The 27,016-nt window shown below is 38.9% G+C and overlaps 1 protein-coding gene across 1 annotated transcript in view; it reads left to right on the top strand.

Moving 5' to 3' along the window:
* The first annotated feature begins 9,489 nt into the window (after nucleotides 1-9,489).
* The window catches only part of stra6 (signaling receptor and transporter of retinol STRA6), a 38,784-nt gene continuing 21,257 nt past the window's right edge, over nucleotides 9,490-27,016 (top strand). Inside the window, exons 1-11 of the mRNA XM_057837402.1 lie at nucleotides 9,490-9,602; nucleotides 9,713-10,055; nucleotides 11,052-11,118; nucleotides 15,869-15,951; nucleotides 18,226-18,359; nucleotides 19,015-19,181; nucleotides 21,861-21,986; nucleotides 23,752-23,819; nucleotides 26,051-26,130; nucleotides 26,210-26,271; nucleotides 26,391-26,553. Coding sequence (XP_057693385.1) covers nucleotides 9,988-10,055; nucleotides 11,052-11,118; nucleotides 15,869-15,951; nucleotides 18,226-18,359; nucleotides 19,015-19,181; nucleotides 21,861-21,986; nucleotides 23,752-23,819; nucleotides 26,051-26,130; nucleotides 26,210-26,271; nucleotides 26,391-26,553 — 1,018 coding nt within the window. The 5' untranslated portion in view covers nucleotides 9,490-9,602; nucleotides 9,713-9,987. The remainder of the gene's footprint in view (nucleotides 9,603-9,712; nucleotides 10,056-11,051; nucleotides 11,119-15,868; nucleotides 15,952-18,225; nucleotides 18,360-19,014; nucleotides 19,182-21,860; nucleotides 21,987-23,751; nucleotides 23,820-26,050; nucleotides 26,131-26,209; nucleotides 26,272-26,390; nucleotides 26,554-27,016) is intronic.

Below are 27,016 nucleotides of genomic sequence, written 5' to 3'. Positions count from 1 at the left end.
AATCATTCTTTCTTAACAGTAGCACACAAGTGCAAAATGGCTCTGACACAACTAAGCAATGAGTTTGATATTTAATTGGTATGTAATGCCACACTTATTAGTAAGGCAAGAATACAACTATTTGTATACATTTTTTCCCCTAATTTGTTGGTTTAATTGAACCACAACCACAATTATATATATAGAAAATTCCCAAATTTATACTATACAATCAACCAAAAATTCTGTGTAATCTCCAATTTGAACTTGAACAAGTGAGTCACCGCTAAATGTTTCACAACACTTAAGTAGTTCAATAAGCTTCCGAAGCAAGATAGAGATGTTCAAAGTCCTCACACACATTCTTAGCATGAGGCATACACACAAGAAATAAGTGGAACTTGTCTTTTATCTGGATACCGAACAGTATTTTAAAGTGTGTTGATGGTGCGCACCGTGACTTTTGGCATAACAAGGTAAGGTGTATAATTGAATTGCATCATGTCACATGTTATTTCTGACAGCTTTAAACAGAATTGTGTAGTAAGGTAACTTATATTTTCCAAATCATTTAGGATGATTCTCATGTTTGATGAATCTAGGATTTCTCCTTCGCCGTGTTAGCAATAAATCAACCCTTTCAACTCCACCCACCCCCCAAAAACGTCTGTTTTAAGTTATAAAGTTAAAACGAAAAAACTAAAGATATGTTTCCGAGGTACTTCCACTTTACTTCTGCATTTCTGCTTGCAACTTCCATTTTACAATTCCTCCATCCAAAACAACAGTGGAGCTGGAGTAACATTGCTCATTAAAATCCCTTGAAAAAGACAATTTGGAAACACCTCATCTGCCATCATCACGACAGGGGAGGACAACATGTAAATGAAGGCAGATGTGGAACCAAGCGCGTGCCACCACAAAGACCGGGTGTTTTTGTAGCCATGCTGCCGCTGTGTTATGGAAGGTGTGTTCTTCCTATCCCTGCATTTTCATGTGTCCGGTGCTCAAAAAATAAAGCTAAAATCTTGCGCATGAAACGACTTGTTGCCTTTGATATTGTTATTACAATGATGATTGTAATTATGATGATCTTTCATATTATTTACTACAACTACTGTATCTGCTGCTAGCATGTTGCTAATCAGTACGTGTTGGATGGCACAATTATGTCAACGCTTAAATGCAAGTTTACAAGTTTTTTGTTAGTTTGTTTACAGTTGGAAAATGCAGCAAGGCAAGGGAAGACAAGTTAATGTGCCTCACAACAACACTTACTGTACATTGATGGACATATATCGAGACTACGTGTTATCTACCCTGGGGCAGCCGAGAGGCTAGGGCTGGGAAATAGTTGCCTGGCACGGCCAGACTGTTCTCCCTGTATTTTTCAAACACTGAGAGAAAAGTCTGGGACCCAGCCCATTAACGGCCTCTCGAGCAGGTACAAAATCAATCGACAAATCAGATTCGTTTATTTGCGTGACGTGTTCTTAACGAGCAACGTCACTCTTGCACGTCGGAAGTCGTCTCCACAACAACACAGATGGTGAACAGGAGAGCCGAGAATATGTTCCAATCCACGGTAAAATCAGTTTTAAATTACCAAAAACACATCGACACGAGTCATTGACAACAGTCTGTCTCGCGCTAGTGTTGTTGTTAGTTATACTTATATAGCCATGTTGAATAAACTCCGCTCTCCTCATATGTTTCCTTTCGCGCGCAAGTCCCTCGTCCTGCCCTCGTCATTTGACTAACGTCACGTCTGCCCAGCGCTGATTGGTCCACTCCGCTGTCTGTTTGCTGTGGCTCGCTCCGCCCTGGAAATTGTATCCGCTGAATGGTGGCCAGACTCAATAGCTGGAGCAGCGGTGAGTCTGGTGTACCAGGCAAGGGAAATAGTAGCTCGCAAGTCTGGAGGCCGCTGAGGGTCTCCGTAATATTGGGTGAAAGTTTGGCTGGGCTCTGGAGCTCTGCTGTTTGATAACACATTCTCGTGTGCTCAACCTTCGTTTATACTGTATTTTTCTAATAATTTTATAATTTGTGAAATATTTACCTGTTTTGCACATTTACCAATCGTTTTAAATAAAACAAGAAATGGAATGTTGTCCAAATGTTTTATTGCGATCAATATCTGCAATAAAAAAGAATGGCATACTATTTTTCTATCATATGTACATACCTTGTAGTATTTCCTTGTAACAACAAAATCTATGTCAGCCCTTCTGCATTCGGCAAATGTAATATTATTTGTAACTTCACCTCATTTTGGTCACTCAAGTGGCCGGCATATCAATCTACATCTCACGTCAACACAGGCTGACAGGTTGTTGTGTTTTTGTCCACGAATGATCAACGAAGTGATAAGAACAATCATACAATCTTTTAGGTATAGCCTTAGGTTTAAATCACATCCTTAACTTCTTGTTTGCAGCTGGTTTTGATTTAAGATGTATTCACACTGTCGCTTTGGAGCTGGACGCTGTTCAAAACATTCCACTTCAAACCATATACTAGTATATAGGCGATTCCAGGAGTTCACGCACAGCACAGACAGTCACAGAGTCTCATCTACAGTGGGGCAAATAAGTATTTAGTCAACCACTAATTGTGCAAGTTCTCCCACTTGAAAATATTAGAGAGGCATGTAATTGTCAACATTGGTAAACCTCAACCACGAGAGACAGAATGTGGACAAAAACCCAGAAAATCACATTGTTTGAATTTTAAAGAATTCAAATAAATCAGATGAATAAAGTTGATCTCAATACTTTGTTATGTACCCTTTGTTAGCAATAACGGAGGCCAAACGTTTTCTGTAACTCTTCACAAGCTTTTCACACACTGTTGCTGGTATTTTGGCCCATTCCTCCATGCACATCTCCTCTAGAGCAGTGATGTTTTGGGGCTGTCGTTGGGCAACACGGACTTTCAACTCCCTCCACAGATTTTCTATGGGGTTGAGATCTGGAGACTGGCTAGGCCACTCCAGGACCTTGAAATGCTTTTTACAAATCCACTCCTTTGTTGCCCTGGCTGTGTATTTGGGATCATTGTCATGCTGAAAGACCCAGCCACGTCTCATCTTCAATGCCCTTGCTGATGGAAAGAGATTTTCACTCAAAATCTCTCAATCCATGGCCCCGTTCATTCTTTCCTTTACACATATCAGTTGTCCTGGTCCTTTTGCAGAAAAACAGCCCCAAAGCATGATGTTTCCACCCCCATGCGTCACAGAGGGTATGGTGTTCTTCGGATGCAAATCAGTATTCTTTCTCCTCCAAAAACGAGAACCTGTGTTTCTACAAAGAAGTTCTATTTTGGTTTCATCTGACCATAACACATTCTTCCAGTCCTCTGCTGGGTCATCCAAATGCTCTCTAGCAAACCGCAGACGGGCCTGGACGTGAACTTTCTTCAGCAGGGGGACACGTCTGGCAGTGCAGGATTTGAGTCCCTGGCGGCGCATTGTGTCACTGATAGTAGCCTTTGTTACTGTGGTCCCAGCTCTCTGTAGGTCATTCACGAGGTACCCCCGTGTGGTTCTGGGATTTTTGCTCACCGTTCTTGTTATCATTTTGACGCCATGGGGTGAGATCTTGCATGGAGCCCCAGATCGAGGGAGATTATCAGTGGTCTTGTATGTCTTCCATTTTCTAATAATTGCTCCCACAGTTGATTTCTTCATATCAAGCGTTTTACCTATTGCAGATTCAGTCTTCCCAGCCTGGTGCAGGTCTACTATTGTGTCTCTGGTGTCCTTTGACAGCTCTTTGGTCTTGGCCATAGAGGAGTTTGGAGTGTGACTGATTGAGCTTGTGGACAGGTGTCTTTTATACCGATAATGAGTTAAAACAGGTGCCGTTCATACAGGTAACGAGTGGAGCCTCGTTAGAAGAAGTTAGACCTCTTTGACAGCCAGAAATCTTGCTTGTTTGTAGGGGATCAAATACTTATTTTCCACTCTAATTTGGAAATAAATTCTTTAAAAATCAAACAATGTGATTTTCTGTTTTTTATTCCACATTCTGTCTCTCATGGTTGAGGTTTACCCATGTTGACAATTACAGGCCTCTCTAATCTTTCAAGTAGGAGAACTTGCACAATTGGTGGTTGACTAAATACTTCTTTGCCCCACTGTATGTCGAGCTGAATCTCAATTTTGGAGATTCCGTGGGTTCCTCTGGTTTGATTTTGCAGTTTTAAGTTTGTCAACACACACTGCTTACTTCAACCGAACAACATATTCTGTCTAAACTGGAAGTTCAGAGCATAAATTTTCCAGGATGGCGCCCCAGCATGTTTCGCTCAAGGAACTTGTCTATAAATTTATAATTTAATATTTAAAAAAAAAAAAAAAAAGGGAAAACACAAAGATACATGCATAATGCCTCAATGCAAAGTGGCACTTTCAAGGCCAAACTATAAAAAGATATAGCTACTGCGCAATGCATTCAGGAACTGTGAGAAGCTTGCAAACAGAGTTAATGCAGTCTAATGTTTTAAAATAGAATAGTTTTACAATAATATAAATATAGCTAGAATTTATTTTGTAATGCATTTTCACGATTAACAATTGATATGTGTGGACGGGCTCATCCAGGCGGCAGGTGAGAAATTTGTTGTCTCAATGTTGATGAAATAGATTTAAAATAACAAAATAAATAGAACCTTCAGGAATATACCAACGCTTCTGTGTGTGAAAGCCGAGCTAACAAGAGCAGATTTTTGTTTGTCTGTTTGAACATGTTTATTTCAAATATTTCATACATAAGTACAAATTATCAGTTACAATAATCAAATAAAGAAAACAAAATATGACAATTCGAAAAGGAGTGACAAGAAATAACTTATTTACTCCCACCCCTTTGTCTTTAAGTTCTCACTTATTAGTTTCCGTCCATACAGTGTATCAAAAAAGTGAGTACACCCCTCGCATTTCTGCAGATGTTTAAGTATATTTTTTCATGGGACAACACTGACAAAATGACACTTTGACACAATGAAAAGTAGTCTGTGTGCAGCTTATATAAGTTAATTTGTTTTCCCCTCAAAATAATTCAAAATATAGCCATTAATATCTATACCCCTGACAACAAAAGTGAGTATACCCCTTAGAAACTAGGTACATCCCTAAATGTTCAAATTGAGTACTGCTTGTCATTTTCCCTCCAAAATGTCATATGACTCGTTACAGGAGTGCTGTCATCATTGATGCAGAGATTGAAGAGGTGGGGGCTCAGCCTGTTAGTGCTCAGACCAAACGCCGCACTCTACATCAAATTGGTGTGCATGGCTGTCACCCCAGGAGGAAACATCTTCTGAAGACGGTACACAAGAAAGCCCGCCCGTCTCATCAGACCAGACTTTGTTGACCTGTCTTCAGCAAACTGTTTGCGGGCTTTCTTGTGTACCGTAGTCATTGAGACGCACTTGCCGCAAGTACACCACCAGTTTTGCGTAACTCTTGTCTCATCAGGTATTTCCTGGTCTGCATTTTGCCTTTTCTACTCGTCTTTTGAACGACCAACAGTGCTGTCCTGCTCTTCACTTTTCCGCTCTGGTTCAAATTGGAAGGGCAGAACCGACAACATGTTGGGGTAGCTAACGAGTGACACGCTGGAAGTTCGACAGCGGGCTATGTGACGTCACCGCACTGCGACGTCAACAAGAATGGCAACCTATCAGTTAAAATAATTTTGCAAATTTTATTAAAACGAAAACATTAAGAGGGGTTTTAATATCAGATTATTATAACTCATACTAACAGTTATCTTTTAAGAATTGCATGTCTTTAAGATCGAGGATCCCTTTAATGATAGTACGTTCAATAAAAGTGGTGGTGTTGTAGAGGTGTTGTAGTCCATTGACCAAACAATACATCTATCTGTTCATCAAGTCTCTCACATGACCATTGGTCAGGTGTAGGGAGTCAGTGAGTCAGTTTGCTTTTGAGCCATACTTCCAAAACCTGATACAAGTAGAGTGTCCGGCACAATCAAAGTACTTCTGTGTGATGTCATTAGAAGCGTTCAAAGCATTCTTTGTTCAGTGACCCCTTTATTTGCCTGGCTGCTTTTTTTCTCCCTCAGCACTTTGGATGTGGTGGCTTACTGTGCTTGAGAAAAAGCCTTTTCCCTGATGTGTTGAGTTGAAAGTTGTGTTGCTTTCTCAACTAAGTGTGGCTGTAATCCTGCCATAATGAGTGTGTGCAGACATGGGGCCAGCGTTGCGAAACGGCCACGGTCTCAGATCACAGCTGAACAAATCCGTAATCGTCAACTTTTTCTTTGCATGTCAACAAACCTTTGCATACTATTTAAGTAGTCATGTGCATATGTTTATTCTAATGTTAGGCAAAGAATATAATTGGATTATAGGTGTTTCTATGACCTACAGCCATGGTCTGTCTATGTAACATTCAAATGATTTTTTAAGTCTAGGGGCTTTTCGAGCATTCTACTTTCCTTAATACGGTTTCTGAGCTCAACTTTTATGTATCATTTCTGTCCCTTTCATGTTGCGGACAGCATCGTTCTTATCAGTTTTACAAAATGACAATCTCAACATACAAGACAAAATGATCATCATAAAATTCATGAATATTTGAACAAAGACTGTAAGCATGCTCTGTGTTTTAAACTATCGAGTCTTGCTAACTTCTTGCGTAAGCTAATGCACTGTATAACAAAACTTAAAATGGCTATACAATTCTCAGATTTTACACTAGATGCACAAAAATTACCAAATGCAGAGATAATCACCTATATTTTCAGGAGCAATAGCAATATTTAACATACAGTATATACGTTTATAGTGACTTAAATTCTTTTTATGTAGTGCAGTTTTGACATTAGTGTTCAATAGCTAATAAATCACTCAATTTTCACATCAGAAACTTAATGCTTGAGGAAAGCATGCAGTATCAAGTATAATATATAAATAGATTACTAACAAATTCCTTATACAAACACAACTTAAATTAGAATAAAATAGCCCTTTATTGTCATTATACAGTTGTACAATGACATTGTGGAGCATTTCCCTTTGCAGTGCATGATAAGGTAAAATCTCAAAAGTGACTTGCAAGTATAAATCTAAATAAACAAATATAAAATGCGTATGAGCTTGCCCTTTGTTCAGGTAGTGCAAATAAAGTGAAGCAGCAGCAGTTTGACAGTTAAGGCTTTGAATATTGCAGGTGAGTAAGTATTGCACATAGAATATTGTATATAAATGAATATTGGACTATGCTTCGGAGCATTTCCCTTTGAAGTGCATGATAAGTTAAAATCTAAGAAGTGACTTGCAAGTATAAAGTCTAAATAAAAAAAATATAAAATGTGTATGCGATAGCCCTATGTTCAGACATTGCAAATAATCAAAGTGAAGTAGCAGCAGTTTGACAGTTAAGGCTTTGAATATTGCAGGTGAGTAAGTATTGCACATAGAACATTGCATATACAATAAATGAGTATTGGACTCAGAGGTTGCGCTACACTTTTTCGTTGTCTGTCATTTTGACTGACAGGGTCATAAAAATCTGGTCATAATCTATTTTTACCCGTCACTTAAATTTTTAAAATGATGATAATGACATTGTGGTGACCCTTTGTTTGGCATAATTTACCTTCCGTACTTATGTGTCCATTTGGCCGAGCGCATTACTGGCTACGACACAGTCACGTGACAGAGACACTTAAGAGCCGCCCGCGTTCCAGCTTGAATAGAGAGTTCACAGAGAGCAGCAGAGCTACAGCGGCTGGACACAGCAATTCGAGCTAACAAGACTCTTAACATTGCGTACCGCTTCAACGTATTCAATAGTATTTAGTTTTCATTCATTTTAAATTAATATTCTGTCCGAACAAGCTTAACAGAGAATCTACACCGTGCCATCACACATCAAACAGATGAATATGTAACTTTTTCTCCGCAGTGACAAAAACAGCTGACAGTGGCCCCAGTAGGTAGGCTACATATGGAACAATGAAATTAACAGTTCACCTGCTGTGGCCTGAACGGAGTCTTACACCTTCCTCCTGGTGCGCATGGACTTGAATTGCGTGCCCGCTTGTGCAGTCCCTGTTTTTTCACCGCTTTTATCAACACCTATCGTCGTTTTGGGGCTTTTTGAAGAAACTTCGGACACTCAGTTGCCTTGACATTTTTCAGAGTAAGGCCAATGACGTCATGCATCAAGAGAGACAATAGCTAATTAATATGCTCACTCGTCACCCTGTGGTCTGGGGTGTGAATTGCAACCTGTCAAAATGACAGATGGACTTCAGTTTTTTCCGTCACCGTTTTAAAAAATCGGTCAACGACGGAAAATATTTGGTTAACGCGACCCCTGATTGGACTATGCCTTGTGTTTGTCGGTCAACTTCCTCGACTTGTACTTGTACTGTATTTATTTTACGTAAATATGGCGAATGTGTGGCTCATCTTTAAGTTCACTGTAGCGCCGCCTTACAACAAGTCCACAGCAAAGAGCTTTGTACGTTGAAATTCTTGTGAATAAATGCTTAAATCTCTGAATTCTTTATAGATATGGATGTGAAACAGTCTCAATTCTTGGTTAAAAGCAAAAGAAAAACTGGCAGTTTGAATTTACTTATATCTGTCGAAGAATGATGCTAGTCTATTAGCTCTTTATTTTGATAAGGGGGCTGCCACAATGGCCTTTTCTGTTCAGAATTCTTGTGAATAAATGCTTAAATCACTGAATTCTTTATAGATATGGACGTAAAATTGTCTCGATTCTTTGTCAAAAGAGCAAAAAACCGGGCAGTTACACATCGATTTTACGTATATATGTTGAAGAATGACGCCAATGCCGTAGCGGTTCCCATTCTCCCATTGATTTTTTTCACAACGTTTCAAAATGCATGCATGGTACGACAAAGTGAATCCTCGAACAAATCACTCCTGAGACACTCGTTCCTCTTTGCATGCGGTACAAATTTCGTAGTTCTTTCAAAAATCCAAGCTTAAATCCGACATGAGTGTGTACCATCTTCGGCTGACTTTTACTAAATGAAGCTTGGCTATGGTAAGGCGTGATGTAAAGAATGACGAAGTGTCAGGTCAATAGGTTATGAAGTCTCTGGGTCCACTAATATTCTTTTTGGAGCATTTGCAATGTTGCATGATTACAAACAAAATATATACTATTTCATATTGTTATACAACAGCACCGTATCTAGAAAATATAACTTAAAATCCCTGTTGAAATTTAAACTAACCCCTCATGTTGAATTTAGTAGTGATTTTTGCTATTATGTGAAACACATTTTAGCATCTAGACTAAATATGGAAACCCATTTCCACTGGCTGCGGAGTCTCAATGATAATTTATCTGCTGACGATAGCGTGCCAAGTTCAATGAACTTGTTCTCGATCCTTATCAAGGTGTGCCGCCTTATTATCAATGTAAGACATAGCCATGTCTTACAAAGAATGAGCAGTATCATCATGGAAGGCCATATGATGTCCTTCATCGCCTCATTCATCCACACAGTCTCAGTTGTAGTTTCATAATAATACACACCTGACTGCAGCTACAGGTCCAATAACACAACCTCACAAGTAGACGTAATCCCGGCAAGCAGCAGGTGGCCTTCCAGATTGGTTGCACAGATCTCCACTTATTCCCTCCTTTCACACACATTTTACCCCCCCCCATCACAACCCCAACCCTTCTACCCCCTCTCTCTCTTCCCAGGCTGCTAGTGTAGCGGTAAACGGGGCCTTTACCGGGTGGACGAGGCACGCCGCGGCCCAAAGCTGTCACAGTAACTCAGCGCCACAACAGAACCAAAGCAGGACCAGGATATCTGAGCTGACCCTATGCTAGACAACAAGGACGCCTCTGCGATTAAAATTTGGGACTTGGCACGAGTTTGTGTCTCACTATCACAGCAGCGTGCCGCTTTCAAATTGTGGTGAGAGGTTCCTCCGTTGCAAACTTTAGAAGTGTTTTGAAAAAGATACGGCACAATGGATAAGGATGCTCTGCTGGACTACGAGTACCCAGACTACGACCCTGTTCCCAAGATTAACAGAGAGTAAGTAAAATGACTTAAATATATCAATCATGTTGCTCCCAATTCAATTATAGAATAGTTTGGAATGATGATACTGCTCTTATTGAGATATTAATTTTCAATTGATTTATTTTTTTGATGCATTTTCTGCCAGAGTGAGACTTCCATTCAGTTTACATAGGTTAATCATTGTCATATTTAAAGAGTTGAGATTGTTCACCTACAACTAAGACAAACACAAAATGTGTCTTATGAGTCATTAAATTCAAAAGAGAGAGTCAATTATGACTCCCTACAATGCAGTTTGCTGTAAGTTTTAGGTTTCCATTCTTAAGCGATCATGGGTGATGATTAAGAAACTTTATTATTATTGGATACAACATTGAGGCGGTATTATGTGGAAACAAAAGCTGTCAGTTAAAAAAAAAAGCGCTAAATTATAAACTGTGTTAAGCTGTGTCATCCTCTATCTTTAATGTAGCTTTTAGTGGTTTTAGCAGTATTGTAAACAGTCTGATATCCTGTCTGAAGCCTGTGACTGTAGTTGTGAATTTTGACATTGCTTTCAATTTACATGCGGTTTGATGTGATGCCAGCATTTGCTCTTTGAGTGGCGGCCAAAGTACCAATTTGGCTCAATGTTTGCTCAGGTGAGGGGCTCTTGTCATCTCTATTCATCCTGAATGTTGCTCCCCAGCCGCATGTCCATAACGTGTACTCCATGAGCACTTGCAATTTCAAAATTTGTAATAACTTCCTCATGACCAGGCATTCCTGCTCTTGCTTTGCACGTAACATGAACATAGGCATCAGTTGTTTCCTGCATCACGCTGATAACAATCCGGTTAAATGCAAATCTCTGCTACGGGGTTTCAGCTGCAACAAAAGGTCCTGATGGTGACGTGTCAAAGGCTTATTTAGGTGCAGGCCTGCTCACTTACTCAAGGCCTTGTGTTACAAAACACACTGATTGTTTTCCATGTGTGTGTGCTTTTTTTTGTTTGTTTTGTTTTTTAGAATCATTCCTCCATGTGAGCCCACTGCAGATGACAGACTCTACCACATATGCATCAGTGCAGTATCAGTGAGTCTTTATTTCATGTTGGATTTATTTGGCATAATTTCACACAAAAATACCGTATTTTTCGGACTACAAGTCGCACCTGAGTATACGTCGCACCAGCCATAAAATGCCCAACGAAGAGAAAAAAACATATATACTGTAAGTCGCACCGGAGTATAAATCGCATTTTGGTGGACATTTACTTGATAAAATCCAACACATAGAACAGATCTGTCATCTTGAAAGGCAATTTAATGAAAAAAAAATACAATAGCGAACAAGATGCTGAATAAGTGTACAGTGCATGAACAACGAAATGCGATTATACTGTTCTCACTAGGACGCTACGGCTCGGTCCTGAATATACAGCGAGCTAAACTCCCAAATGACGATGCTTGAGGTCCGTATAATTTGCGGAATCAATTTCGTCCTCGATACCTAACGAGATCTTACCGCGTACTTACCTTGTTTCGATCCAAAAACTCCATGTAGCATGTATCACTGAGTGTCAAGACATAGCTGTGAATGGCTACAGCTGGATTTTGGGGGGATGTTATGGGTGAAACATGGTCATATAACAAGGGACGTGATGCAGAAATTACAGACATCAAGGAGTGGTTGAGATTTTCTTTTTCATCTATTTACCCTTCTAAACGTTTTTATTTTATTTTTCTTTGTTTGGATCGATTCTTTATCATCTATTATATTGAAGAAAATGCGACAGTAACGAAAAAATACAATTAAGCGATAGTTATGAGATCTGTGACTTTTTTACGGATGCCAATTTTTTCATTGTGACGTAATTTGTTTAAAAGTTAAAATATTCGAGTGAATAATTTTTTCAAAGTCGTTTTTTTTTTTTTTTTTGCCAAATATTAAACATCGATTAATGATTCTAAGCGAAAAATGACAGACATTTCTAATAATAAATATGATTACTTACCTTCTTTTTACGGCTAGGTTGAAACAAAAATGGTTGCGCGACGTCTGTAAATGGGGGTTTCCAGGGTAAAAGGGACAAATTAAAAATAGTTCGGGGGCTTCATGCGCCATGAATCTGCTATGGAAGCATATAGACATATGGTTCAATCAAACACAACAGTTCTTTTGGCTTAAAATACAGCAGTTTATTTTATAGAGGGTTGCAAGAGCAGAAACTGCTTTTTCAGCCTTGTCTGTGTTTTCCGCCATAACCAATGAATGTAGGTTCGCAGCCGTGTTTCTCTCTCGCTAACTCGCCCACTCACTCAAGCCGCACAGCTGTCCGTCTTCTTCTGGCGTGTGAGCGGTCTTCTTCGCGTAAACAAGTGCGAGTGCGCCCTCACGTGGGCGTGAAGGCGCCACAAACTAAAAGCATGCATTTCAATATAAATAAGTCAATAATACAATTGAACACACATTGCCAAAGGCAGAACGCTAACGTGGCCATAGCTATTAAGAGTTATTCAGATAACTATAGCATAAAGAACATGCTAACAAGTTTACCAAACCATCATTGTCACTCCAAAACACCAAAATAACAAGTGAAATGATATCATGATGTGTTAATAATTTCACACATAAGTCGAGTATAAGTCGCACCACCAGCCAATCTATGAAAAAAACTGCGACTTATAGTCCGAAAAATACGGTAAATGTTACGGAATCCTTGTAACTGAACATTAGGTAGATAGCCTAGTTCTGTTGTATGGTATTTTATTACAGTCAAAGTACACAAATCACATTATTGGTTGAAAAACCTCCACGAGATGTGTCAGAAAAGTGTTTGGATTACTATAGTATCACAAGATATATTTTCTACCCAAATCATGAGTTTTACCCTTCAAGCACGAAATCCCACAGATTCCGTCACAGCGTGCAGGCTCCGTTTCCCACTGCCTACTGCATACGTCTCTCATCCGCATGCGCAAAACGGAGGAGAGCACGTTCTATTTCCTGTTTGGTGCATGCTAAACAGCAGGACTTGATCGAACTGACCAGAAAATAGACCTTATCTGTATGTTTAGTCTGACGGACTAGAGAGGACAGACTCAAGTGAATCCGGATTGGAGCTGAACGAATGATGTGGACCACCCATAGACTTCACTATCAGTTGACAGGACGCAGGGGTCGGGGCAGATCCGTAGGGGGCCTAATTTTAAAAACTTAAAATTCAAATATTTTCAAAACCAAAGCCACTAGTGACCTAAAACCAAAACAGGCACCTCCCTTAGGCATATATGAGTGTCAATGAGCAGCAGCATAAAAAAATTCAAAGTCACTCCATAAAAAAATCCTGATTAATTATTTATTATATAAGTATAACAAAACTTAAAATGGCTATAGAATTCTCAGATTTTTCTCTAGATGCACAAAAATCACCAAATGCAGGGATAATCAACTATATTTTCAGGATCAATAGCAATATTTAACATATAAGTTTTTGCCAGAAATAGCAACTTGAATTTTTTACATTTAGTGCAATTTTGACGCACATTTTCAACATCGAATAAATCACTCAATTTTCACATCAGAAACCTAATATGTGAGGAAAGCATGCAGAATCATTATAATTTTATTCAACAAAAGAATCATTTCAATTTTATTCAACAAAAGAAAAATTTGCATTTAAAAAAAAAAAGCGCAGTTATCCTACTAGTTACACTATTGTGTAGAGATACAAAATCCAACATGGCGGCTGTCACGAAACAAAGAGCTTTTTAAGTTGAAAATTCTTGTAAATAAATGCTAAAATCGCAGAATTTGTATAGTATGAACATAAAATAGTGTAGATCCTTGGTTAAAAGCACAAAACGGGCAATTGTCGTTCATTTTATGTAAATATTTCAAGCAAAAGTTACGGTATTGTGTAATCCAACTTGGTGGCTGTCACAAAACAAAGAGCTTTTTAAGTTGAATATTCTTGTAAATAAATGCTTGAATCACGGCATTTCTATAGATATGAACGTAAAACAGTCTAGATTCTTGGTTAAAAGCAAAAAACAGGCAGTTATCGTTCATATTATGTAAATATTTCAAGCCGAAGTTACACAAATTTCATCCATTGATTCCTTTTTTGTTCACGTTTCAAAGTGCATGCATGCTGCTATTTAATATAATACCGTATTGGCCCGAATATAAGACGGCCCGGATTATAAGACGACCCCCTCTTTTTCAAGACTCAAGTTTGAAAAAAGACTTTTTGAACACCAAATTAATTTTTATACAGAAAATAATTACAGTACATCCGAAACAAATGATTCTAACAATATATTTGAGAGAAAAAGCATGTTATTTTGCCTCATTCAAATCTTAATACCTGAACATTTAAATATATGAAGTAAAGTGCAATCACATTTGTAAATGAATGGCTTCTGGTTTTTGAAATGTAAATAAACCAATCATGTGATAAAACAACAAAATTGCATTAACCATCAAAGTGAAGTCTAACTGTAACTGTAGTCTTGAAACAAATCTGGATAAGGAAAAACATTGCAAATAAAAAATTGCAAACTGGTTAAACTTGAGAGAAGCTGAGCTTTGTCATGACAGAACATCGCTTCAATGCTATCTGGCGCCATCTAGCGTCGTGAATGGGTATAATGTCTAGACACCCTCCTTTTCAGTTTTATTTCAATGCCGCCGTCTTATATTCGGGCCAATACGGTAAATACCTTGAATCCTCGACCAAATCACTCTTTAGACACTCCTGCCTGCTTGTATGCAGTAAAACCTTTGTCCTGTTTCCACCTAAATCTGGCGCTAGAACGCAGCCTGTGTTTGAGTTTATCACAGTGAAAGCCAACTCAACGTTTTGCCTGGGTCGGCCGCCTACGGGAAGGCGTGACGCAATGTCTGTGGGAGCTGGTCCGTCAACTCATGGTGGAGTCTATGGACCACCTTGTGCTAATTAAAACTGAAACCTATTTGTTGCGTCATTAGGAACAGAGCAACGCTGAGCGGACACAGGCTATGTAGAATCTGGGGTTAGTGCGGATCAAATGATAAACAAGGACCGAGCAAGAAGAGGCAATGGTTGTAGAAAAACAAGGTGAAGCTGCTTTGCCTAGACACCACGACTGCTCTCAATTCCTTGCTGAGAAGAACATCACTATGATGTCACAATCTCCCTTCCTACCTGACATGGCTGAGTCCCATGTGATTTTTTTTCCCCTTACCAACCTCAAGTAGATTGGAGAGGTGAATGGCACTGTTACAGCTTGAAAGCACTGACAACAGAGCTGCTGAGGATATGGAAAGAAATCCTTCCAGGAGTGCGTAAAGGTGCGGTGAAGAAAGCTGAAAAGGATTCCTGGGGGTTACTGCGAAGGGGAGAAAAAGACTTAATTTTTAGTCTGTTGTTATCTCTTGTAAAACATTTGGGTACAATTCATATCTGGCCAACCCACTACTGAAGATTGGCAAGAACACTCTTTCCATGACTTGCAAGGAATTGTTAAACTGGGTTCATTTCTTTTGACTAATGTGTGGTCAAGAGTTGGTCCATACAGGTCTAATTTAAAGAAAGACATTCTTTTCTTCGCCTTGTGTTTCCTAAATGTGTTCCATGTCATAAAAGGTCACAGAACTCCCACTGGTCAATGATCTTGACTAATGATGTTTCATTCAGGCCTCGTCCATGGGGGGCTCTAATGAGGCACTGCCTATTGTGTTGTGTCATCTACATCCACTTCACTTTATTGTCTGAAGAAGAGTTAGGCTTAAACCTGAAATGTTGCTATTGGCCACGCTGGTTTACTCATAATGCTAACTAATATGTCTACTCCTCCAGCTTCTCGTCATGGTGATTCTCGCAGTTTTAGCCAGACGTACAGAAACCGGCACCAAACAGAGAAGACTCCTAGGCTTGCTCAGGTGAGGCTCTGATAAACTTCGGATAACTACCACAGTCTACTGAACACTTCAAATTCACACTGTAGTTTTCATATTTGCTTCCAAATTGATCCAACCCCAATTCAAATGAAGTTGGGACGTTGTATTAAACAAAAAAAGAATACAAGGATTTGCAAAACATGTTCAACCTATATTTAATTGAATGCATTACAAGGACAAGATATTTAATGTTCAAACCGATAAAGTTGATTTGTTTTAGCAAATAATCATTAACTTAGAATTTTATGGTTGCAACACGTTCCAAAAGAGCTAGGACAGGGTTGTGGTTACCACTATCTTTTGTTTTTAAAACATTTAATAACCATTTGGGAACTAAGGATGCTAAATAATCAAGCTTTGTGGGTGGAATTCATTCCCTATTCTTGCTTGCTCTACAGTTTCAGCCATTTTACAGTACGGGGTCTCCGTTGTGGTATTTTCCACTTCATAATGGACCAAACCAGTGCCAGTGTTGTTTTTAGTAGCCTTTTTAATTTTCGTCTTAGTCTTTTGGACCAAGCCCGTCGACGGGGGGGCAACCAGGTATGTTGTCCCGGGCCCCAGGAAATAGGGGCCCCTGAATGACCCTTGATCTATTTTACATTCACGTTTTTCTTTTTTGTTTAAATCATTGTCTGATTAAATATTAAGCTCTACTCAATACATACTTATAAACTTTAACATATTAAATATTTAAAATGTATAGGTTTTTTTTACATTTTTTTGCACAACACCAAATATATTTATTATATTATATATATTTCAGACTATTTATGTTGCCTTCCACCCTGCAGATCTCCCGCACAACCCCTTACTGGATGTAACCCCAGATCATGATTTTGGTAATGATGTAACCACCAAACTTCACTGTTTTCAGAGTGAATCTTGGATCCATGCGGGCTCCAGTAGGTCTCCTGCAATATTTGTGGTGACTGTGGTGTAATTCAATGGAAGAGTCACCTGAAAAATCCACCTTTTGCCACTTTTCCAGCGTCCATCCTTTTGACAGGCTGTGGGCCTTGGCAAATGCCACACGGTTTTTTAATTGTCTGCACCCTGAGAGATAAATAGTCTGAAATATCAACAAATCTTAGCTGCCTCTTACATTCTTAACCAAAAAAGGGACAAATTCTGCAGCAGGGTGGTGCTCCATCGCATACTTCAATCTCTACCTCAAAGTTCCTCAAGGCAAAGAAGATCAAGATCCTCCAGGACTGGCCAGCCCAGTCACCAGACATGAACATCATTGAGCATGTCTGGGGTAGGATGAAAGAGGAAGCATGGAAGACAAAACCCAAGAATGTTGATGAACTCTGGGAGGCATTGAAGACTGCTTTCTTTGATGTTTCTGATGACTTCAAAAATAAATTGTATGAATCCTTGCCGAAGCCCATTGAAGTCATAAAAAATATTAAATTTGGATCTCACAGCACCACTACTTAATTCGCTTATGTTATATAACATATTTTTGTATTTGAAGTACATTTTTTGTTCAATTTTCACACTACTTTCTGTAGGTGACAAAACTTTTGTCTTGCCAAAATTTGAGCTTTATGTCTTCATTAAATGATCAATCTTTTTTCAGTGAAACAAATAATATTTTTGTACATTCAGCATCATTTGGGAGGGTCTTAACTTTAATATGAGCCATTTCTGATACCAATTGAGTACTTAAAAGTCAGGTTATACGCAAATGTTTCTACAAAATGGATAAGCGACAAGACTTTTGTCAGGGACTGTGTAGTATATATATATATACAGTATATGTATATTAATTATTATTTATTTTTTAAATTTCTTCCTACTCATATCTTACAGAATATTACGAATCTTTGTATTCTTGTATATCCATAAGGGGATGCATGTTTTCTGAATAAATTCAATCAATCAATCAATCAATCAATCAATCAATCAATCAATCAATCAATCAATCAATCAATCAATCAATCAATCAAACATTTCTCATAGCTGTTAGTATGTTTGTGTGTGTGTGTGTGTGTGTGGGGGGGGCATGTACAGTAAATGGCACCTGAGTAAAAGTCACTTGGGCAGCTAAATTATGAAATAAATGTGAATTATAGTCTGGAATATAAGGTACTTTGCATAACCAAAAATGTGCATTGGATAGTTTATATTTACTCTTTAAACCAAAATAATGATAAGCAGCTTTTTGCTCATTTTGCACATCAGTCATCCCAGCTGCACGTAGTGTCACCGACATGAAAGCTCTAAATACCTTCCACTTTGTTTCCACAGTCCAGTCAACTTCCTGGACCATACCCAGCACAAGGGCCTGGCAGTGGCTGTGTTTGGAGTGCTTTTGTGCAAATTCTTCACCATGGTCATATCACCAAAACCTCTACCCTTCATGACAGAGGCCGAGAACAAACGTGAGGTCATTTTCTTACTTCATGCACCAATATCAGTTGTCGTCGCTTGCTTTAACACATACTGTATTGTAAATGCATGAGATAGAGCGACGTTATATCCTGTGAGATTTGGAGTGATCTTTGCACTCAGGATGTCTTACACATGCCTGCGCCGTTACATAATTGGATTGTTTTCCTTCCGTGGCCCTGTGTTGTTTTCAACTTAGGAACTGGATAATAAGGTGTTTCATTTCTGAAATGAAATTATATAAGAATTCACCGAATGTTGTCAATCCCTGCTACTTTGCGCAATCCCAAAACAACACAAGCTTTAATTAGAAGTAGATTTTACACGGTGTGATCTCCACTCACACCAAATTTGTTTAGCCTTTTTGCTCATTTACAGGGGATTTGAAAAAGTTTACACACCCTTCTTTTAGCTCAGTGTTTTTTCTGGGGGGGATAGTAATCAATTTAGACTTAAATAAATGGTTTCTAAACTTTTTCCGTTATTAGTGTTGCCTCATAGCTATGCAACTGAACTAACAACATTCAAATTTATAATCAACTGCAGTCATCACACATTTACTACCTTCAAAAGCGATTCTGAATATTTGATTGGGCCATTGGCCTTATGAGGTCGCAGTTGACTGTTTCACACTTTTTGTGCCTGCAGAAAACTGGATGATCTTGGGAGTCTTCTTCTACCCCGCACTTTACTACCCTCTCCTGGCATGTGGCACTCTTCATAACAAAGTCGGCTATGTACTCGGTAGTCTTTTATCCTGGACGCACTTTGGTGTGTTGGTTTGGCAAAAAATTGACTGCCCTACAACACCGCAGGTATGCACAGAAAATGTCTGTTTATCGTCTTGTCTTTGTATAAGGCTAAACTACTTTGTTCTGGTTGGAAACCCTTTGATGTCTGCCATATACATAAGAGATGTAATTAAAAATGATTTTTATCAGCCTTTCAAAGCAGATTTGTGGCTACCTTTTAATCTTTGCTCAGACTCATAGATTGAGTGCTACGTCTAACTGATCCCCCGCCCCCTGCGTGTGAATGGTTGTTTCGAAGCAATTAGGCCTCCCGTCAGGTTGTCATAATCAAGAAGCTTGGTTTCACTTAATCACTTTAGTGTGTTTCACTGGCATCTAGGGCTGTATTATACGGTATTTTTTTTTTTTTGAACAGTCATCTTGTTACTAAAGATTCTGGGATTATGGAAAAGACGGAATTAAATTATCATTTATGAAAAAAGCTATTTATTGGATTCATCTCTATCAAAGACATCAAACTGTGGCTAGACAAGGGTATTTGTTATGGGAAATTAGAATGTGGATGTAAGATGTGTTTTAGGCTTGCACAATATATCGTTTGAACATCGCCATTGGAATGTGCACATGCGCAATAGTTACATAGCAGGAGGTGCAATTGTTTTTGTTCTAAACATGTGAACTTTTGTTTTACTTCATAAAAGCAGCCAATAGGCAAGCCAGGGCAAATTTATTTATATAGCACAATTCAACAGAAGGCAATTCAAAGTGCTTTACATCACATGAAGATCATAAAAATCACATTAAAATCAATAGAACGTAAAAACAAAGACAATCGAAATATTAAATAAAATTATACATAAAAACCGCATTTAATTAGATAAGCACAAGAATAGAAAGAATAGAAAGTAAATAGATTGAAATATATAGACAGTTATGGATATGCAGTGTTAAACAAAAGCGTTTTCAGGCCTGATTTAAAGGAGCTAACAGTTTGAGCATACTTCAGACTTTCAGGTAACTTGTTCCAGAGGATAGCTAAATGCTGCCTCACCCTGCTTGGTTCTTGTTCTTGGAACATACAGGAGACCGGTTCCAGATGTTCTTAGGGGTGTAGATGTTTCATAGGAATCGAACAAATCAAGCATGAAATTTGGTCCAAGGTCATTAAGTGTTTGTAGACAAGCAATAGTATTTTATAGTCTATCCTTTGTCTCACTGGAAGCCAGTGTAACGATTTCCAAACCGGTCTAACGTGGTCCAGTTTCCTTGTATTTGTGAGGACTCTGGCTGCAGCATTCTGTACTAGCTGCAGCTTCCTGACTGATTTTTTTATCAAGACCTGTAAATATACCGTTGCAATAGTCCAATCTGCTGAAAATGAATGCATGCATAAGTTTTTCCACGTCTTGTTGAGTCAGAAGCCTCTTAATTCTGGCTATATTTTTAGATGGTAATAAGCAGATTTAGTGACGGACTTTGGATGGCTATCAAATTTTTAGGTCTGAGTCAATAATTACGCCAATGTTTCTGACTTGATTTGTAGCTGTAAGTTACATTGTGCTAGGGTGCCTGCTTATCTTTGACCTTTCCTTTTTTGGCCCAAAACACTTCTGTCTTCTCCACATTTAACTGGAGAAAATTCTGGCATATCCATTCGTTGATTTGATGAATGCATTTACTCAGGGAGACTAAGTGTCTATAATCATGTGGGGACACAGAAATGTAGAGCTGTGTGTCATCTGCACAGGTGTGATAGGAGATGTCATACTGTTCCATAATTTGAGCTAGGGGACACATATAGATGTTAAATAAGAGTGTTCCAAGAATTGACCCTTGAGGGACTCCACACGTGAATTTGGTTCGTTCTGACTGATGGTTTCTGATTGATATGCAGAGTTGCAATATGCAGATCCTGGATCTTGGATCCCTATATATACAGGAAGCCTGGATTAAACCGCATTCTATAAGTTAGGGATGTCCCCAATCGGATCACGTGATCAGAAATCGGGCTGATCGCGCCATTTTTCAGAGGATCGGAACCAAGTGAAAAGGATAGGATTTTCAATTAAAAAAAAAAAAAAAAATCATGTTTTTCTACTTCATGCTTGTACAGCGCCACAGCCTCTACCCTTCCCTCCTGCTAGGCAGTGTGACCAGTGAGATTAAGCGATCGGCTCGGGACAGCTCATCTGTATTTGTTTTTTTTTATTATTATTTGGAAAAAAATCCACGAAGTTTGAAGCGCAAAGTAGGGAGGGATCACTGTATGTATTGCAATGTTTTTTTTTTCTTTCTAATATTGTTCAGGCCTATCCCAAACAGAGCTATTCAAGGTATCGGATGAAAATTCTTCTAGTTTTATATCGCAATATATCGCACCCCCCCCCCCCCCCAAAGATCGCAATGATAGTTTTTTTCCAGTATCGCTCAGGCTTAATGTGTTCGATAGATTGTGTTGATTTTTTTTTTTTTTTTAAATAGGGGGAAATTAATGATCAGTCAATAATAAAATGTAATTTTGTCCATATTTGTTATGCAAGGTTATGAACGATTGTTTTACCACAAGTGGGACTAAGTACACACAATTGTACCTCAGTTCAATTGCAACAAGCAATATATTCCATACCAAAGACAGTACAGTAATTTGCTAATAATTTATATCATCTATTTCCAGTGGGACTGTCCATTCCTTGATAATAGTCAGCTTTTTAATGGTGACCGATCTTTTTTTCCTCCTTTTAGATACACAAACACTACTTGCTGTTCTCCAGTTTGCCCCAGATAGCTTGTTTGGCTTTCCTAAGTTTCCAGTATCCTCTTCTCCTTTTCAAGGGCTTAAAAGGCACTGAAAAGAACAACGTTACTGAGGTAAGTCATGCTGTATTTTATTCACACTTGTTACAATGTATTATTGCACCTGGCATGTTTAATATATTTACACTGTTTATAACATTCTGAACACCCTGTTAATTGATATTAACTAAATATTTACAAAGGCCTTTGATATTTTAAAAAAAGCTTTACTAAAGCGTGCAGTACGTTTTTTCTGAATGTCCACTCACTGTATGACACCTTAGCCTTTTCGTACACTGTCTCGGCTGATGCAATGTGCCAAGAGCCTGACCATTTTAAGTAGATTTCATGTAATTGGTTTATGTTTTGTTCTTGATCAGATTAGGCAAAGGTTGCTGTGTTTTTTCGCCGGCGAAACACAATGGCATGTTTCTTTCATGCTAATCTTGGGTGAGGTGAATGTCGTCACTCTCCTCATCCACCAACAATATAATCAATTATATATCATTCAACAAAAAGATGCTAATGGGTTGTCCACATTTAGTATATTATTGTTTTAAAAATTTTAGCTAGTTACTTATCTGAAGTGTTTAAAATAGCTTGTGCAATTAAACTGTTTGAGAATTGAGAAATGTCGTAACTTTACCTGCTAATGTCAGCTCAAGAATGTTTTTTTTTGGGGGGGGGCAAAAACTAATATAAATAATTAGAATACATTTGAGCTAGTGACATTTATTAAAAAATCATAGCTTACAAGTTTCATTGTAGGAAGAACCTTGTCAGCCCCAACGGTACCGTGAGTTGGTGTGCGCGTTATTTTCCGCCCTAAACTGTCTAGTTCTACAACGTATTGCTCACGGTTCTTAGAGCTTTGAAATCAAGGTAGGGAAGATGGTGTAACAGCAGTGAAATTCTTTTGCTATGCGTTGAACCTTATTTGCTCTCTTTAAATTCGAACGATGCCCTGTTTGTTAACTACAGTGATCGCTCGTTTTTCTTGGTTAATGGGGACCAGAAGAACCCACCGCGATAAGTGAAAAACCGCGAATTAGCGCCCCCCAGCCCCACAATTTTTTTTTTTTTTTTGGTTCAATTTATTTATTCAGCTCTATCAGTAGAAAGAGATATGTATAAGACATGTTTTTTTTTTTACCTTTTCCCCCAAAGTTTAATTAATTTTTTGAAATGTATTTATATATTTTAATAAATGTTTTAAGCACTTTAAAACACAAGTTTTAAACATGTTACTGTCCCACAGAATTTTTTTTTTTTTTTTTAATAAAGTAGAATCAATTTAGAAAAAAAGTGTTTGTCTTTATTAAATGCTTCATTGAGTGTCCACCCAAATCCGTTCCAGCTGCTTACTTACACACAATGAGTTCCCACAGCAAGTAACAAGTTAAGCAATGATCGACGCATGCGGCCCTTTGAAGTCTCTGGCAAGATCAAAGCTTAACCATGTGTCAGTCATTGTTTACTTAATAAGCAACTCCAGTTCATTCTCTGACGAACAAAGAGCAGGGACAAGGAGGGAGGGCGAGAGCGTGAAACTATGCAACAGGCTCCAGACAGCTCAACTGTATTATTATTTTTTTTTTTAATTGAAAAAAAAAATCCGCGATGGACTGAAGGCGAGAGGTTCGAAGCGCGAAGTAGCGAGGGATCACTATATAGCTACATGGTGTTTGATTCTTTTTTTTTTTTTCTAAAAAATTGTGGTTTCTGAGATGCAAGAATTACACCCAATGATCCTTTGTTCTTATAGGTCACAAGGTCTCTGATCTGAAACTTTTACAGTTGACCTCATATTGTTATTCTCTTCTTCATATGTCATTCTTAGGATCTAAGCAGCTGTTACTACAGCGACTATGTGAGGAAATTGCTTAAAAAGAGGCACATGAAAATAAGGTGAGAGGGCATATTACAGTATCAGATGTAAAGATTGGTCTATTTACGGACCCCCCCCCCCCCCAAGAATATTTTGTTCATTATTTTCCCAATTTATCGTTGATTTTTTTGAGAGGGTGAGGGCAAACCTGTGGAAACCTTTATGGAAAAAATTAATGATTTTGTAACAACTACAGTGCCTTGCAAAAGTATTCGGCTCCCTTGAATCTTGCAATCTTTCGCCACATTTCAGGCTTCAAACATAAAGATATGAAATTTAATTTTTTTGTCAAGAATCAACAACAAGTGGGACACAATCGTGAAGTGAAACAACATTTATTGGATAATTTAAACTTTTTTAACAAATAAAAAACTGAAAAGTGGGGCGTGCAATATTATTCGGCCCCTTTACTTTCAGTGCAGCAAACTCACTCCAGAAGTTCAGTGAGGATCTCTGAATGATCCAATGTTGTCCTAAATGACCGATGATGATAAATAGAATCCACCTGTGTGTAATCAAGTCTCCGTATAAATGCACCTGCTCTGTGATAGTCTCAGGGTTCTGTTTAAAGTGCAGAGAGCATTATGAAAACCAAGGAACACACCAGGCAGGTCAGAGATACTGTTGTGGAGAAGTTTAAAGCCAGATTTGGATACAAAAAGATTTCCCAAGCTTTAAACATCTCAAGGAGCACTGTGCAAGCCATCATATTGAAATGGAAGGAGCATCAGACCACTGCAAATCTACCAAGACCCGGCCGTCCTTCCAAACTTTCTTCTCAAACAAGGAGAAAACTGATCAGAGATGCAGCCAAGAGGCCCATGATCACTTTGGATGAACTGCAGAGATCTACAGCTGAGGTGGGAGAGTCTGTCCATAGGACAACAATCAGTCGTACACTGCACAAATCTGGCCTTTATGGAAGAGTGGCAAGAAGAAAGCCATTTCTCAAAGATATCCATAAAAAGTCTCGTTTAAAGTTTGCCACAAGCCACCTGGGAGACACACCAAACATGTGGAAGAAGGTGCTCTGGTCAGATGAAACCAAAATTGAACTTTTTGGCCACAATGCAAAACGATATGTTTGGCGTAAAAGCAACACAGCTCATCACCCTGAACACACCATCCCCACTGTCAAACATGGTGGTGGCAGCATCATGGTTTGGGCCTGCTTTTCTTCAGCAGGGACAGGGAAGATGGTTAAAATTGACGTTAAGATGGATGCAGCCAATTACAGGAACATTCTGGAAGAAAACCTGTTGGTATCTGCACAAAAGACCTGAGACTGGGACGGAGATTTATCTTCCAACAGGACAATGATCCAAAACATAAAGCCAAATCTACTATGGAATGGTTAAAAAATAAACGTATCCAGATGTTAGAATGGTCAAGTCAAAGTCCAGACCTGAATCCAATCGAGAATCTGTGGAAAGAGCTGAAGACTGCTGTTCACAAACACTCTCCATCCAACCTCACTGAGCTCGAGCTGTTTTGCAAGGAAGAGTGGGCAAGAATGTCAGTCTCTCGATGTGCAGAACTGATAGAAACATACCCCAAGCGACTTGCAGCTGTAATTGGAGCAAAAGGTGGCGCTACAAAGTACTAACGCAAGGGGGCCGAATAATATTGCACGCCCCACTTTTCAGTTTTTTATTTGTTAAAAAAGTTTAAATTATCCAATAAATTTTGTTCCACTTCACGATTGTGTCCCACTTGTTGTTGATTCTTGACAAAAAATTTAAATTTTACATCTTTATGTTTGAAGCCTGAAATGTGGCGAAAGAAGGTTCAAGGGGGCCGAATACTTTTGCAAGGCACTGTATATATAAATGTGCTCACATGTGCTCGTCATTTGAATTTGGTGGTATTGGCGTATTTCAATGTTATGTGAGGAGATTTTTTTTCCATTTCCATAATGTGCACTGCAAAAAGCATAATGTGTTGTTTTTTTCCCCCCTGTCATCCACCCTCATTTTTCCACCTAAGAAATTTTCTTAGGTGGAAAAAGGGCTCCAATAATAAAAGCTGAAGGGGGGGGGGGCTCCCTTCCTTTTTCCCCCTCGTATGTTTTACTCTCCCTGTTTAAATCCAGCGTATAAAAAGAATTTTGGACCGAAACTAGGCAGGGTATCAACAGGAAACACGTTTTTGTTCTTGCTGAATTATCATTCTCAGTCATTTCTTTTCCGTTGGTGATGAATGCCTGGAAAATATGTTCCAATGTCATATTTGTTGTACATCTTCTACCCAGCGTATCAAGCACAGAGACCCCCAAGCTTCCTCAAAGAATAAAGGATGCTGTAAAATCTTACATTTATACACCAGAGGAAGGTAAAGTTCACTTTGGTTTTTGGTTTTTCTGTCTGCATACTCCGAACAACTGTTTTGACGATTTACATTTTTTCAACAGCTTTCAGGTTCCCTCTAAAGTTGGCCATATCTGGAGTGGTGTCATTTATCACACTTTATCAGGTAACCAGTGCCTACTGTTATGCTATACATGTTTTTTTCTGGAAGAAACAAGTGTTACTTCATCACCAGCTGTTTACTAACAGCTTGACATTGATTTTAATGAATGTTTCATACTTTAGGTGGGCCTCCTGCTGATCATAGCCGTGGTGCCAACACTCCAGATCGCCCGCATGGGAGTCAATGAAGACATTGCCAATGTTTTAGCCGGCTTCCGGATCGTGCTCTCTCCTGACAAACATGAAGTGGTCCGAATAGTGGTCTATTACATGTGGTGTTTCGAGGGTGAGTGAATCAACAAGCAAAAAAAAATAAAGTCAAATCACATTACTAAGAGGGGTGTGACAGTATATCGAAAAAGTAATATCTCGCTGAACCTCAAAAGTTTATCGATATGCTCTCTCCAAAAATTGATATATAATTTTAAAAAGGTCCATCCATCCATCCATCCATCCATCCATCCATCCATCCATCCATCCATCCATCCATCCATCCATCCATCCATCCATCCATCCATCCATCCATCCATCCATCCATCCATCCATCCATCCATCCACGGCTTTAACAGGGAAGCCCAGACCCTAGTCTTCTCCACTCCCTGGTCACTTCAACCAGCTCCTCTGTTAGGATCCCAAGGTGTTCCCAGGCCAGCCAAGAGACATAGTCTCTCCAGGGTGTCCTGGGTCGTCCCCGGGGCCTCCCGCCGGTGGGACATGCCTGGAACACCTCTCCAGGGAGGCGTCCAGGA

The sequence above is a fragment of the Corythoichthys intestinalis genome, chromosome 5, assembly GCF_030265065.1.
Source record: "Corythoichthys intestinalis isolate RoL2023-P3 chromosome 5, ASM3026506v1, whole genome shotgun sequence".
Taxonomy (NCBI): Eukaryota; Metazoa; Chordata; class Actinopteri; order Syngnathiformes; family Syngnathidae; genus Corythoichthys; species Corythoichthys intestinalis.
Note: the sequence above shows the minus strand (reverse complement) of the source record. Positions and strands in the feature narration are given on the sequence as shown.